General features: G+C 36.8%; 1 protein-coding gene across 1 annotated transcript in view; it reads right to left on the bottom strand.

Annotated features, from left to right (window-relative positions):
* Positions 1-957: 957 nt before the first annotated feature.
* The window catches only part of atp10b (ATPase phospholipid transporting 10B), a 41,701-nt gene continuing 26,458 nt past the window's right edge, over positions 958-16,200 (bottom strand). The window contains exons 11-21 of the mRNA XM_052614946.1: positions 13,793-13,899; positions 13,586-13,712; positions 11,892-12,076; positions 9,152-9,458; positions 8,961-9,037; positions 7,679-7,804; positions 6,394-6,594; positions 5,533-5,613; positions 5,341-5,445; positions 4,025-4,212; positions 958-2,848 (exon numbers count right to left, since the gene is read on the bottom strand). Coding sequence (XP_052470906.1) covers positions 2,695-2,848; positions 4,025-4,212; positions 5,341-5,445; positions 5,533-5,613; positions 6,394-6,594; positions 7,679-7,804; positions 8,961-9,037; positions 9,152-9,458; positions 11,892-12,076; positions 13,586-13,712; positions 13,793-13,899 — 1,658 coding nt within the window. The 3' untranslated portion in view covers positions 958-2,694. The remainder of the gene's footprint in view (positions 2,849-4,024; positions 4,213-5,340; positions 5,446-5,532; positions 5,614-6,393; positions 6,595-7,678; positions 7,805-8,960; positions 9,038-9,151; positions 9,459-11,891; positions 12,077-13,585; positions 13,713-13,792; positions 13,900-16,200) is intronic.

Here is a 16,200-nt window from a genome sequence, read left to right on the forward strand (position 1 = left end):
CCTCTGGGACTTGTATTTTAGGGCCTAACCTTTCTTTTGTAGATCAGGGGATGGGCAATAAACAATATCAATGGACATTTGATTCATTATGGATTAATCTAACAGACTAACACACAGCAGAAATAAAGGCGACAGCAGCCAGTGCATGCCGCTGTAAGTCTGTGTATATGTATTAAGTCTGATACAAACTAAAACTCATGTGATGCTTGCTGTGTTTTCAGCATCTGTGTCTCACTAAATCAGGACGTGAATGCATGAACTTTATCTCCAGAGTTCCTGCGAGAATCACTCCAGCAGCTTTACTCAAATACGCAAATACACACTGAAACTAAAAGACCTTCACTACAAACCATCAAAATAAAAGTCTGGTTTAACTTGAAGAAATTGTAACATAAATATATAACTATTGTATACTTAAATGTAATTCTTAAATTTATAATAATAAAAAACTATACTAAATTTAATATAGAAAATATATATTTTATATAAAAAAGTATGATTTTTTGAATATTTTTATTATTATTATTATTATTATTATTATTAATTTATACAGTTGTGTTGTGACGCATCTCACTTGAAATATAAAAAATTCAATGTTTTGTTGTAAATGAATTTCATTTGATTAAGTTTTAAAAGCATGATCTGTTATTAATTAATTTCACTGGACACCATTTTTAATGAGAAATTTGTAATGAATCATAAACAAAGAATCCAGAAACAAAATTATGAAAAAAACAGAATTTATGGGAAAATAAAACAGATTTCATGGGACCCTAGATTAAAATGTTGCTTTGTGGCATTAATAATGTCAATATCGTTTGGTGTGGAAACATTTTGTAATAATATTTTTAGACATATCATCCAACCCTAAATACAATTAATGTGTCTTTCACTGTATTTCACAAAACAACCATCAAATGAGCTCACTGGAAAGTGTTTACTGTACAGTATGTTTGTTACAATGTTTAATACTCTATAAAACATTTACATTTCAAAGGGAGGTCAATATTAGGAGTCATTCATTACTAAAACTGTAACAAACTGTGGTATTGTTGTTGTTTTCCTTTTTTATACAAGTCTGTTATTTTTAAGTCGTAATTTGTATTTCTCTTGAATTTATTTGCGCTAGTCTGTGTTGAATAAAACAGTTACAGCCAACAAAAACTAGAAATAAAATTTTATTTAAAAATATTTTAATATTTTTTTAATCAGATTCACCTATTACTGAATTTCCAAATCAAGTTTGCTCATCATGAAAACATCAATCATATTGCACATTTAAAAATAAAATTCTCATAATAGACATAAAAAAAAACAAGTTTTTAAATATTGCATCTAATGGTAGGCTTATTTGTTTTTCTTTGACCTGTTATTAGCCATCTTTTTTTTTTCTTTTTCAAAAAAATAAAATACAAATAATTTACATGCATACAATTTTACATTTAAATATTACATACAGATGTGTTATCAAGTATTATTTTATTAAATAAGCTTCTGACACAAAGTGGCATTTATTTGGGATCTATATCACTTAATATATGAATCTGTGCAATTAAAAAAATGCATTCATATGCATATATTAGAAATATTTTTAATGTATCATTTCATTTAACAGTTTAATTCGGTTTACAACCTGAAGTATCTGCCCTTGAAGAAATCTTACAGCGAGTGTCTGCCTAAAAACAGTGTCATGTGGGTTTAATAAAGCATCAGTTGTTCTGACATTCAGACTTCAACCATCTTGTGTCCTCTCTCTCTCTCTCTCTCTCTCTCTCTCTCTAAATGGATGGTTGTGTTTGCAGTTTATCAGAGCACCACTAGATCGCAGAAGCGTCCCGTCAGAAACCCGCCTGACATGGTTACATAAAACCGCCTTGGGTTCTGCAAACAGAATCAACACAAGACACTCATTTTCATACTGAGCCTTGACTGTGGTGTGTGTTGCAACATGCTGGAAGGATGCGGAAACGAGCCGTGATCCGTCTGAGCGTGAGGTCATCACTGACCGCATCATGAGTGAAGAACGTCAGCCAGACGTCAGCAGGGCAATTAAATATTCAAAAACCAGCGCATGACTGTATGATCTGCCTTAGAGCATTAAACACACAGCTATCAACAAGCATTATGAGCCAATAAATTTATAAGGAATTCATAATAAGAAAAGGAAGATCCAGCCTCCTTAATCTCACTGTGGTGCTTGTATTTCTCTCAGCATGCACAACAAGCTCTGAATAAATGAGTCTAGATATTATGTAACATCTGCAAACCTCAATTATTACTTGAGCAGCTCAAAGCACAAGTGCATACAAATGTGGTCTGCATGACAACAGGAATTAGGTTGCACAGAAGGGAAAAGGCTCAGCTGCATCCATCGAACACATTACATTCATGCATGAGAAATAACACGCATGCACTGATCAAGTGTGGACCGTAAAGCCGAGTTCACAACAGCTGCCCAGACACAGATGCAGCAGTAAACCTATGAACTCTGTTTATGAGAGCAAAAAGGGTTTAGAAATTGAAACGCACAGGCTTCAAGTCAAAACACCGGTGCATGAGCACTGCACAAAGCAGCGTCCATGTGTGCAAAACCAAAATATGGGTTTCAGTTTGTTGCAATATTCAAGTTTTGTGGCATGGTTGTTCTCGGTGCACAAGGAAATGTGGCGCGCCGGACTGTGCTGTGTGTGTACTTTATGCGCTGGGAGAAGGAGAGATACACGTGTCTCTGAGACCACGCCACTCTCTGATCCGCTGCTCCCGATGGGACGGGGAGAGAAGCTCGAGCTGTCGTGCGCGGAGGTGAGGGGAGGGCGCCAGTGTTCCCCTTAGGACATGCAAGGTGTACCTGAGAAAAAAAATAAAAAAAACAGTGGGAAAGCTGAGGATAGTGCTTTTGAAATTCTGTGTTAACGTATGACATCTAAACATCTTCACTGATATGATGCTATTTAGGGATGGGTATTTAGACCAAATGGATACATCTGATACAAACTGAATAAATAAGCTTTCCATTGATGTATGGTTTATTAGGATCAGACAATATTTGACCAAGATAAAAATATCTGAAGATCTGGAATCTGAGGGTGCAAAAAAATCTAAATATTGAGAAAATCATCTTTAAAGTTGTCCAAATTAATTCTTAGCAATGCATATTACTAATCAAAAATTAAGTTTTCATATATTTAGAGTAGGAAATTTTAAAAATATCTTCATGGAACATGAGCTTTACTTAATATCCTAATGATTTTTGGCATGAAATTAAAATCTATAATTTTAACCCGTACATCTAGTAACTTGCATGTCATTAGCATGATTAGCAAATGACTTACATGTCTCTAGCATGTTTTTAGCATGATTAGCAAGTGACTAACATGTTGCAAGCATAACCAGCAAGTGACTAGCATATCATTAATATGATTAGCAAGTGACTAACATGTTGCAAGCATAACTAGCAAGTGACTAGCATGTCATTAGTATGATTAGCAAGTGACTAGCATGTTCCTAGCATGATTAGCAAGTAACTGACATGTTGATAACATGATTAGCAAGTTACTAGCAGCTTGCATGAGTACCAAGTGACTAGCATGTGATTAGCATGATTAGCAAGTAGCTACCATATTGCTAGCATGATTAGCAAGTTACTAGCATGATTAGCAAGTTCATTAACTAATCCAGCTAAGACCAGTTGATTCAGTAAAAAAAAAAAAAACAGCTAAAGACTAGCTAAGACCAGCGTGACAGTGGCCAACACGACTTTAAAAACTCTAAAACCAGCTGATTCAGTAAAAAAACAGCTAAGATCAGCGTGGTGTGATTATCGGATGGGATGCATGCTACAAATGATTTTTCATAATATTTTGTTCATGCATCAACTCTAAACAGCAGAGTAAATGATTGCTTAATTTTAATTTTCAAGTGAACTGTCCCTTTTTGAACTGATTTCGGTTCATGCAATGAGTAAACCGATATTCTTGTCCCAACCCTAATGCTACACATAATGGTAGCGCTTAACTTCGGTTACCTTGGTAGTAATGCAACAACCGTTGTTAAAATGCAGACGAGGTAGAACATGGGGTCAGCCATTTGTTTGTGCATGATCCAGTAGGGGTCAGACGGAGGGTTGCAGCTGATGCAGATGGCGCTGTAAGCCAGAGTCACGATGAAGTACACCAGCACGCTGCCGATCATGATCACCCAGTGCACCACAGTCTGCACGGCAAACAAAAAGAGGACATTTCAGGAAAAATACTGATACTTTGACATAAAGGGGAATCATTTAGATATGCTGTAACCTTAAAAACCTCTAAAGAGACAAAAAAAAAAATTACTTATTCAAATCTTGAATATTAACACCCACTTTTATGTCATAAAATGCCGATTTGCCACCTGGCCAAAGTAATGTCGAGAGAAAGAAACAAGTTAGATTTGGTTGTTGTTAAACACTAGAAGAAGATAAATTTACTGCCATTGTACAATACTTCAGTGTAGTTTTAGTTGTATTTATGTACTATCATATTTTTTGTATTTTGAATTAGCTGCAATTTGTATATTATTTGAATGTTTGTTTAATTTTTAGCAATTTTGTTATGTGCTTTTGTCATTTTTTTTAAGTTTTGGTTTGGAAATAAATAACAATAAAACAATTATAATATTTTCCCAAATAAATTTCAAAATAGTAATTTTAATGCTTCAATGTTAACTTATTTCAGTTAGTAACTATAGTTTAGTTTTTCCATCCAATATTTAAGTTTTTATTATTAATTTATTTGAGAGTAGCCAGAATGTTTTTAACAGTTTAAGTTTAGTAATAGTTTAACTATATATAATAACCCTGCTACCATTCAAAAGTTTTGGGGCAGTAAAATTTTAATCATGCATTTATTTGATCAAATGTACAGTAAAAAATTGTGAGAATATTATGACAATTTAAAATAAGTCTTTTCTGTCTGAATATCTGTTTAAAAGGAATTTATTTCTGTGATCAAAGCTGAATTTTCAGAATCATTACTCCAGTCTTCAGTGCCACATGATCTTCAGAAATCATTCTAATAGGCTGATTCGATGGTCAAGATACAATTCAGATTTTTTCAGGACACTATAATGAAAATAAAGTTTAAAAACAGCATTTATTTGTCTTCACTGTCACTTTTGATCAATTTATTGCATCCTTGTATATATATATATATATATATATATATATATATATATATATATATATATATATATATATATATATATATATATATATATATATACTCATTCATATCAGCATTGTTAAGAATAGGATTTGGGTTGTGATTGTCTTGTGCAGTGATGAAGTGGAGTGTATAAACTCACCCAACTCTTGATCTCAATGGCCAGATGCAGGATGATGGTGAACAGAGACACTGTGTTCATGGGAGTGCCGAATGCGAATATGCCGATGTCTGAACCATTGTATGTCTTGAGAAAGTTAAAGCAGTGATCAGATGACAAGTTACCCCGAAACACATGACAGAAACAGACGAGAGACTGCACAGAAGTTCTCACCCAGTATGGAATAAAGAAGCACACGAGACTCTGATAGAAAGCATCGAGAATCGCAATCCAAAATGTCGAACGTCTGTATCCCTGTATTCAAACAATATTCAGTTAAAAGCAGAACATTTCAATAATGTCATATTCAAAGCCATTTGTTAACAGTGAGTGGCTTTTTCACCCATTTTTAACTAATTTTTAATTTTTGTGTTTTCACTGTTATACTGCAGGGGGCGCTATTACACATATTCCAAAAGAGTACAGAATCTCTGGGTCGAAAAACGGCGAAGAAGAAGCAGAAACAGCATATGTAAAATAATCAGCAAATGTTAAACAGCATACAAATAAAAACTGTTTAACGTTATCAAATAAAATCTCGAACCTGGAAGTTGTTTAGGATGTTTTGGGGGTGTTGACAAAGAGATCGACTCTATGTTTAGATCTTCGTTCTAAATCTGATCTGATCCAGCTTTTTGTTCAAAATGTTTTTTTTTCTTTCAATTGACCCACATTCAGCTGTTAATTTAAAAAAAAAGTATGAAGCAAGAATGAAACGGTTTGTTTTGTTTAAAACAAAAAATGTAACACTGGTGGGAAAAGGAGTTAAAAATTACAAAAAGGCCTTGCATAGCAACTTTAGTCTAACTGTTATATTTATAGGAACAGGTTTCTATGCTTGTAACCATGGTTTCTATAAAACAAACTATGGGATTTGTTTTGAAAAGAATACATGAATGCATTTAGAAACGTATTGCAACTGCCATAGTTGAATGATTATTAATGATTCCGACAACAAAAAGTCGTAGTTATCCCAGATTGAGTTAATATAGTAACGCAGTGATAGATTGACCTCTCTCAGACGGGATCTCTCACCTCCGAGTGCTGTCCTCTCTTATAGAGCTCAGGCAGGCTCAGTAATGTGGAGTCTGACACCTCTTTCTCCATGATCCCAAACATGATGGGAGGAGCAGAGGTGAAGAACAGGTTGAAGAATATCATGAGCCAGTAGTCGATCATGGCTGTGGCGGAGAAGCCGCAGAAGAACTGATACCAGAACAGCAGATTCACATAGGCCTGAGTGAGACGACACAGGTTCATTAGTGAGTGCTAGTGCTAACTAATCAGATTCATCAGAAGGGTTTTTAAGATGGAACAGAAAACGATTCATTACAATACAGGTTTTCGTCATGAAATAAACTAATGCCTTTTTACAGTCACTCTACCATTCAGAAGTCTCTAATGTGCATCAAGGCTGCATTTATTTAAAATAACCCTCTAGTTTCATATATTTCATAAGTAATGAATTCCTGTAATGGCAAAGTAGTTTTTTTCACCATCATTACTGCAGTCTGAAAACATCTGTGCTGTTTTTGTAGAAACCGTGATACTTTTTTTTTCTCCCAGGATTTAATAATTAATAGAAATGAAAATATTAAAAAATATATTTATTTGAAATAGAAGTCTTTAATGACAATTCATGGAAGCCGAAGGCTTTGAATAAGAAATGTAAAAAGTAATTGCAACTTTTTATCTCGCAATTCAGACTTCTCTCTCAGAATTGTGAGACATAAATCACAACTGCAAGTTATAACGACCAATTTAGAGGAAAAAAAGGACTGACTTTATTACTAACAATTGCATGCTTTAAATTCATAATTGTAAGATATAAACTATACAGTATATAGTTCACACACACACACACACATATATAGTTCACAATTCTGACTTTTTTGTCATAATTGTGTTTATATCTCTCAATTCTGAGAAAACAAGTCAGACAAGTTGAAGTTACCTTTTTATTTTTAAGTCAACTGCGGAAACAACTTCCATAAAAATTTAATGTGTCCTTTCTCTATGAAAGTATTAATACCTTAAATTAAAAATAAAACTCGAAAGTTTTGAGCAGCTGTGTAGGTCACACTTATTATTATAAACAATTTTTGACACATTGGCAACACTTTGATACATTTGAAATGAAAAATTCAAATGTATCAAAGTCACACAGCTATCAATGAAACTATTGTCCTCTTTTTAGAGCTGCTTTAGAGCAGAATTTGCATCGAAACGTTATTTTCCTGTTTAACACTGCAAAACTACTTTGACACCACTAATTACTTAAATCAAATGTAACAAAATCGGCTGCTATGGTGATAATTACCACATTCTTGTAGAAGAAGTAGATGACCATGTTGGCCAGTCTGGAGTAGCACCAGTGTCCGTGAACCAGCAGCAGTCTTTGCAGGTGTTTGAAGCGTGTGATGGCAAAATCACTGGCCATGACAGCCTGAAGAACACAAACACTGCATGAAATCATCTTTATTACAATAGTCCACTTCAGACGATCTACTAACTACAAGTAACTGTGCAAATACAGAACATGTTGACTGACCCTCATTAGGTTATGGGTAGCAGACACTGGGTAGTAACTTTTATTTAAAAAAAAAAAAATTATAAAAAAATAAAATAAAAATAAAATAAAAGATACTTTTAGCTTTTTTTTTTATCAATAATGTATGTTTTTGTCACAAAACTGCACGCAGACATGTAGGCTGAGGATCCAAGCACAATAGTTTATTAGAAGAATAATCCATAATCGTAATCAAAACAGGCATGAGGTCAAACACAATAAGCAGTCCAAACAATGAGTTCAGAGTTGAGGAAAACAGAGTTATCCGTATAAACAAGCAGAACAACAGGAACCAGGAGAAAAGGCTTAAAACCACAGCTGAGAGACGTGCAAGACTCAGCAAAGAATAACAGAGAACCAGGCTTTTATAGGGAGAGCTGACAAGGCCAACGAGACACAGGTGCAAACAATTAGTGCTGATGTGAATGAGCAAAGGATTATGGGACATGAAGTTCGTGAGATAGAAAGAGTCTGGGATGGAACATCCTTAGATCGTGACGGTTATACAGTAATAAATTAGATAAAAAATAATCTAAAAAGTAGTCAGAATACATTACGTTACTAACAACAATTTTCCTCATGTAATCTGCAATCAGTAATGGACTACAGTTTGTAAGTAATCTACTCAGCACTGTAAGTTAGTAGAATAAGTTGACATGTACTTGCACTTAACGTACTTATAGTCAGCAGAATGTCTAAAGTGGATTCACAAAACAAAATATTTCTTATAAATTATTTATTTGTGCACATCATTATATAAGTGACTTGGAATATTTCATTTAAAGAGGATAACATGCCCCTCCCCAATTCTTGATTAGACAAAATCAAGCCCCGCCCCGCCCCACATTTGTTCTTATGCGACAAGTCATTTCTTTCAGATATGTCACAATAGGTAAGAAAAATACATCACAATATCCTTTTCATGCTCACTTAAAACATTCCTAAACTAGTCAATCAGAAAAATAAATTACGGTTTTATTGATTGATACACTATCTTCACCTGGGAGTGAGTTATAAAGCACAAAACACAAACCTGCATCCCCTCCTGTCCAGAAACACCAATACCGACGTCTGCAGCTTGAATCATGTTCACATCATTGGCGCCATCACCTGCATGAACACAAATCATAATGTACCGCAACAGAAAACCAATGTACTTCACGAACCTGCGGAACAGTCATCTTATAAATGATTTCACAAAGCTCAAATGGAAGGTTTCATTACCTACGGCGAGGGTCATGACCCTCAGTTTCTGCCGAATGAGTTTAACCACGGCGCTCTTCTGCAGCGGCGTCACTCGACAGCAGAGCACCGCTCGACAGTGTTTGCAGAGCTCCACGAACTGCTCCACCAGCTCGTCTGACATGGCCATGCTCAGAGTCGACCCGTCTATCACCAGCCCGATACTGGGCTCCATCAGAGGGCCAGTGAACGCTGAACTATAACCCCTGAACTGAGGGTCTGCTCCAGGAGACAGTGTACTCCGTCGCAGCTCTCCCAGTGTGTCTTCAAGCCTCATTTTAAACACAGACTGCAATATAACAGAGACTCTGTCAGTATTTTGAAAAACAGTCTGTCAAGTATCACGTTTGCATTTGTGTTGCATGTTTTTAAAATGCATCTGCTTTTACATGATAATGAATGCAATAAACTGGTAATTAAGTTTACACCACCATTCAAAATTTTGTGCATGGTGAGATTTTTTTATATGTTTTATGTTCACCAAGGCTGCATTTATATACGGTCAAAAATATAGTAAAAATTGTGAAATTTCTGTATGTTTTCTATATGAATATATTTTAATATGTATTTTATTTCTGTGATGTGCAGCTGTATTTTCAGCATCATTACTCCAGTCTTCAGTCACATGATCTTCAGAAATCATTCTAATATGATGATTTATGAGTGTTATCAATGTTGAAAACAGTTGTGCTACTTCGTATCTTTAAGGAAACGGTGATACATTTTATTTTTCAGGAATCACTCATGAATAGAAGGTTAAAAAGAACAGCATTTACTTGAAATCGAAATCATTTCTTTCATTAAAAATCTTATTGACTCCAAACTTTTGAATGGTAGGATACCTATAATTAAATGTATTCTTTCTCTATTCATTTTTAGTCAAAATTATATTAGAGATAGATAACAGACTAACATAGCAGTCAAGACAACAACATCTCAGTTGTTCTAAGCCAATGAGCTTCCATCTAAGCTGTGATGTCAGCATCTCCCATCATGCTTTGAAGATCATCTGCTGCATTTTTATCACAAGAGCATTGCAGCACACGCTAGCATGACAGCACATTAAGCATTTCATATCTGATCCTAAGTGAGATTACTTGAATGGATATGCCATCTTGCAATGACGTCATGATCTAATTAATATTCATGAGCTGTGACATCATCGTGTTGTGAAGTCACATGCACATACTTCAGTCTGGCACTGCTATATGTTTTAACATGACTACACTATCAAAAAAGAAAAGAAAAGACACAGTATATCTGGGTTATGGATTATTGAAATTTCAGTTGTTGCCCATTTCACTGTTACATAAATGGCTTATGATTCTCATTTCCACACAGATTTTTATTTAGGAAATACACTAAGATATAAGATGGTGATAAATGATCTTGTACCTCATGAAAAACTAGGACAACGGAAAGTGAAGGTTTTAGATGCACAAAATGAGGCATTTCATAAAATGTGCGTAAAATAATATGTGGAAGACTTTGGGAAGAGATTTAATGTTGAAATGAAACTAGAACGGTTTCCTGCCCTCCTCAGAAGTGTGAAAATGGGATTACAGACCAGCAACATGAGCCATTCAGACCGGTGAATGCACTTTTTCTCAGCGCTCTTCAACACAGACTCAAGCAGACACGAAATGAAAAACAGCATATCTGACGAATTATTGCAAGATCGTTTATGTGTTTGAACAAGCTACGGAAAACTTCACTCTTGAGGGCATGAAACGGTCTAACATTGAAGCCTCTGTCGTCCCAGATAAACAAATTAACCCTCAAACAAGATGCACAACACATGAGAAATACTCCACGTGCTCTTATTGAGATATCAGTTTAAGAATGCTAATGTACTCCCATGTTTTGGTGCCATGTAAAATAAAAAAATAAAAAATCTAAGAGTATTAATTAAATATTTTGAGAATAAAGTCGAGATCACAATTACAAGAATAAAGTCGGAGTAATATGAGATTAAATTCAGAATAATTTGAAAATAAAGTCAAAATGACGAGAAAATTACGAGCAATATGAGATTAAATTTGTAATACTTTGAGAATAAAGTCAAAATTATGACAATAAAGTCAAAGAAATACAAAATTAATTGTCATAATATTTTGATAACAAAGCCCAGATTTATGAATAAAGTCATAGCAATAATAGATTCAATTTGTAATATTTTGAGTATAAAGTGAAAATTACGAGAAAATTACGAGCAATAATAGATACAATTTGTAATATTTTGAAAATAAAGTCATAGCAATTTGAGATAAAATTTCTAATATTTTGAGAATAAAATCTAAATTATGAGACAACTACGATCAGTACGAGATTAAAATAGTAATATTTTGAAAATAAAGTCAAAATTATATAAGAAAATTACAAGCAATATTTGATTAAATTCGTAATATTTTGAGAGTAAAGTCAAAATTTTGAGAATAAAGTCATAGCAACACAAGATTAATTGTCTTAATGTTTTGAGAGTAAAGTAGTATATTGCTTGAATAAAGTTAATTTATGTGAAAATTCTACCTGTTCCACAAGTGTCCAGCTTTTCAATCTTCACATGCATTTAATGTTATGAATTTATTTTAAAAACATTATAACTTTAATCTCATACTGCTATACAACTTTTTTCTCGTAAATTAGACTTTATTTTAAAATACGTGACACTAAAACACCACTAGTTAGCATTAGCTCGGCACAGACTAGCACACTGAAGTACCTTCCTGTTGGTGCTGAAGGTGAACACCAGGTCCTCATGCTCCAGCAGCTTGCAGGAGTAAGCGATGTTGATGGCCGTCTCGGGTTTGTCCCCTGTCAGCACCCATACCTGCATGCCAGCCCGTCTCAGAGCCTGGATGGTTTCTGGGACACTTTCTTGGAGACGGTCCTCAATGCCGGTGGCTCCTGTGGGAGACTCCAGAAGGTCAGTTTACATTTCATGTGCCGAAACTGTGACTTTGAATGTTTTCTTATGATTACACTCTTAAAGGGGACATCGGATGCGAAATTCACTTTTAAATAATAAAAACTACAATGATAAAAATACATTCACTACTTTTTTTTTTTAATCCCGAAAAAACCTCAACAGTTTCAATAATCAAGCCGTTTAGATTTTCTGAGCACTATGACATCATACTGCGCAGGCCACGCCCACAACCGCTGATGGACTGTCCCGTATTTGCATATCTCCGCTTTCAGCCAGTTGTATGATGTCTGCAGTTTTCTTGGCGCTCAAGCAGCTGTATTGACAACAATGCCTCGTTCTATGGAATAGGGGGCGGGGTCAGCAGAGCTCATTAGCATTTAAAGAGACATGCACCGAATCGGGTTGCTGTGTACAGAGCTGTTTTTCACAAGGTAAAAAGGGTGTTATTTTCTAACCAAAGTTTTTTTCAGACATTTCTTGAAGACCTTAAAGAATCATAACAATTTGTGTAAAGCTGGCATCCGATGTCCCCTTTAAAAATTACGATTGTTTACTAGCGCTTATGATTCTGTGAAGAACATTTAACATTTAATGAACATTGTACAAAAGGTAATCTTGATTCTGTCACGGGATAGAAAAAAAGATGATAATTTTGTGTTTTTATCCACAGTTCTGACTTTTATTACTAATCTGAGAGTAAAGTTAATCAATTTCGAAAAATTTACTTGGGGGTGGGGGGATTGTGAAATACAAACTCGGGGAAAGATTTGGGTAAAAAAGTCAGAACTGCAAGATGGAAACTGAATTTAGGGGGAAAAGGACTGAAATTACAGATATAAACTCGCAATTGTAAAAAAAGAAAAAAAAAAAAAAAAAATCAGAATTGTCCAATAAAATGTCTAAAAAAATGTTTCCATGGTATTATCAAACAACCAAAAACAAAAATGCGAGATGGAAACTCAGAATTTTTCAGGTGGAAAATATTGTCCGAAAAAAAAAGAAAAAGGAAAAATCTGAATTATGAGATAAAATGCTGCAATTACTTAGATTTTTTTAAACCATGGCAGAAACAATAAAACTGAACTTCGACATGTAAACTCATCATTTAGAGCAAAAAACAAATAAAAAAATCAAACTTGTGAGATGTAGAGTCACAATGAACTTCGATTGTTAATCTAAAAAATAGATAAAAAGTTGCAATCTTTTATTCCCCAGATTTAATGTAAACTCCGATTTCAGAGAAAAAAGTCAGAATTGCATGGCATTAACTCACAATTGCATGTTATAGGGTTTCTTAACAGAGGAAAAAGGATTTAATTATTTTAATTATTTAATTATTATTATTTTTTAACTAACATCCTCTTCACACTAAGAAGAAAATGGTTCTTGTATGAAGTGTTCACTGAAAGGGTTTCTGGGAAACCCCAAATAGTTCTTCTGAAGGCTTTATTTTTAAAAGTGGCACATGAAGGGAGCGCAGACTGTACCCAGCAGAGTGAAGCTGCTCTCGATGAAGTTTGCGGTTTCCATCAGACGCTCCTCTTTCTCATCTATGGCCGACAGAGCCTCCTGTCTGAGCGCAGACCAGGCCCTGAACTCCTGCTCACTGATGACCTTCAGAGAACAACACACAGCTTCACATCAGCACCGCTCATCAAGTAGTCTCACTACAACTATCTCTGCAAAACTTCTACCTTTTTGGCAAAGCACAGCGTCCGCAATCCATTCCTGGCGTACATGTCAAGGTCTCTTTGAGTTTTTACAGCCGTTTGCTTCGCCTCACTGTACACTTGTGACATATCTGTGAAAAACAAGCGACACACTCACATTCGAATCTGCCACGAAATTATATTTCATCTGAATGCTGGAAACTTCAGTTTTAGTCTGTTTCTTTGCTATTGAGAGCTATCGTATGATTTCAGAAAACTTACAGTGCACAAATCATTTGGATCACTATATTTGATATTATATCTTTTTAGCTCGGTTTTTGTTCCATTAAAAAAATAAACAAAGTATTGTTTAATTTAAACAAGCAATTTATTTGAACCGTCTTTATTTTGGTTTAAATAAAATAAATAAATGATGAAACATTTGTGAAAACTGTAAAAAACATTAAATTATTAACAATTAAATTTAATTAAGCTGTATTTAAGAGAAAATGTGATACATATAAACTACTAAAATTGTAAACTCATTTATGTCGAAATAATTGTGTCTATATTAAAATAGATTTTTTTACTTTCAAAATGAGAACAGGACATGTAATTATGATTTTTTTTTTTAAGAGAAATGTATACTTTTATTCAACAAGGACACATTCAATTGATAAAAAAAAAGTTATAAAGACATTTATAATGTTACAAATACTTCTAATCAAATAAATGTTGTTCTTTTGAACTTTCTATTCACTAAAAAAATCCTGAAAAATTAAATGTATCAAGGTTTCCTCAAAAATATTGTGCAGCACAACTGTTTTCAACGTTGATAATCAGAAATGTTCCCTATCTGTCGGTCACTACGAGTTATGTCGACCGACAAATGGGGTCTCACTTGGGAGGCCAATCATCTCTGATTTTAAGAGAAAACGCCAATGAAATTGGCAAGTGGATTAACACACCTGAGCCACTCCCCGTGCCAGCGGGTATAAATAGGGCGACAGGTGCATCCACTCATTAGATTTTTGCTTCGGAGCCGAGTAGTCGATGAAGAAGATCACTACAAAGCCATTCATCTTTGTTTTTGCTGAACTGTTCCTGGTCGGTGTGACGGCGCGTTACAGCGGTGTCCCTGCGAGACGGCGATTCCCCTGGGCGCTTCGGCTAAAAGAGACAGTTCTAAAAGAGCAAATCACGGACGATTCGCGTCTTTTTCAAGATGCCGTTTCGTCCGTGTCCTTCTGGATGCGGTCGTTTCCTGTCTTCGGTTGACGGTCACGAGCGTTGTCTGCAGTGTCTGGGCGTCCAACACGCTGAGGCTGCGCTCGTGGATGATTCATGCGTCTACTGTGGGCGTATGAACATGGCAGCGCTGCGATCGCGTCTCTCACTCCTCAAGGGGAGTGCAGCAGACCCCTCTGTCGCCACCCGTCCCGGTCTCTCTGGCTCGAGCAGAGGGCCGCCGGCTGGCGCTCTGGGAGATCTGAGGATCACAGTGAGAGCTTCTCCGCCGGGCCACGCCCCACGGACCTCTCACTCCTCACGCAGCGACTGTCCCGTGCAGCTGCCGATTGATTCTGCTGGGCCGTCTCACAGCGGTCCCAGCGTGTCTTTCGGTGCGCCGCCCGAAGACCAGATGTCGATTGCTGCATCGGGGGATGGGTTATCGACCTCTGAGGATGAAGGTTCGGCGGGGCTGCCCCCCTCGGGTGTTGTCGCTACTGCCGAATCGGACTTGGAGTTGTCGGCCATGCTTGCCCGGGCAGCCGTGAGTATCGGACTGGAGGTGACTACACCGCCCAGTCCCGAGCCCTCACGGCTGGATGATTGGTTTCTCGGCGCGGGACGCGGCTCACAACCTCGTTCTGCTCCGGTGCCTTTCTTCCCGGAGGTGCATGAAGAGGTGACGAAGTCGTGGACGGCCCCTTTCACGGCCAGAAGCCGCTCTTCTCCCTCTTCCATCCTCACCACCCTCGATGGCGGGGCAGCCAGGGGGTACGTAGAGGTTCCCCAGGTGGAGAGGGCGGTTGCGGTGCACTTGTGCCCACAAAACGCCGCCACTTGGAGGAATCGTCCGCGCCTCCCGTCCAAGGCCTGTAAGCTGACGGCCGCACTCGCTGCCAAGGCTTACAGTGCTGCGGGCCAAGCTGCCTCTGCCCTGCATGCCATGGCTATCCTGCAGGTACACCAAGCCAAGGCACTCAAAGCCATGCACGAGGGTGGTACCGACCCGGGGTTGATGCAGGAGCTGCGCACGGCAACTGACTTCGCCTTACGGGCAACGAAGGTCACGGCGCGGTCCCTCGGGAAGGCGATGTCCACGCTGGTGGTCCAGGAGCGGCATCTCTGGCTGAACCTGGCTGAGATGAGGGACATGGACAAAGCGCGCTTTCTCGACGCCCCCATCTCCCAGGCAGGCCTGTTCGGCGACACTGTCGAGGACTTTG

This window comes from Carassius gibelio, chromosome A14, assembly GCF_023724105.1.
Source record: "Carassius gibelio isolate Cgi1373 ecotype wild population from Czech Republic chromosome A14, carGib1.2-hapl.c, whole genome shotgun sequence".
Lineage (NCBI taxonomy): Eukaryota > Metazoa > Chordata > Actinopteri > Cypriniformes > Cyprinidae > Carassius > Carassius gibelio.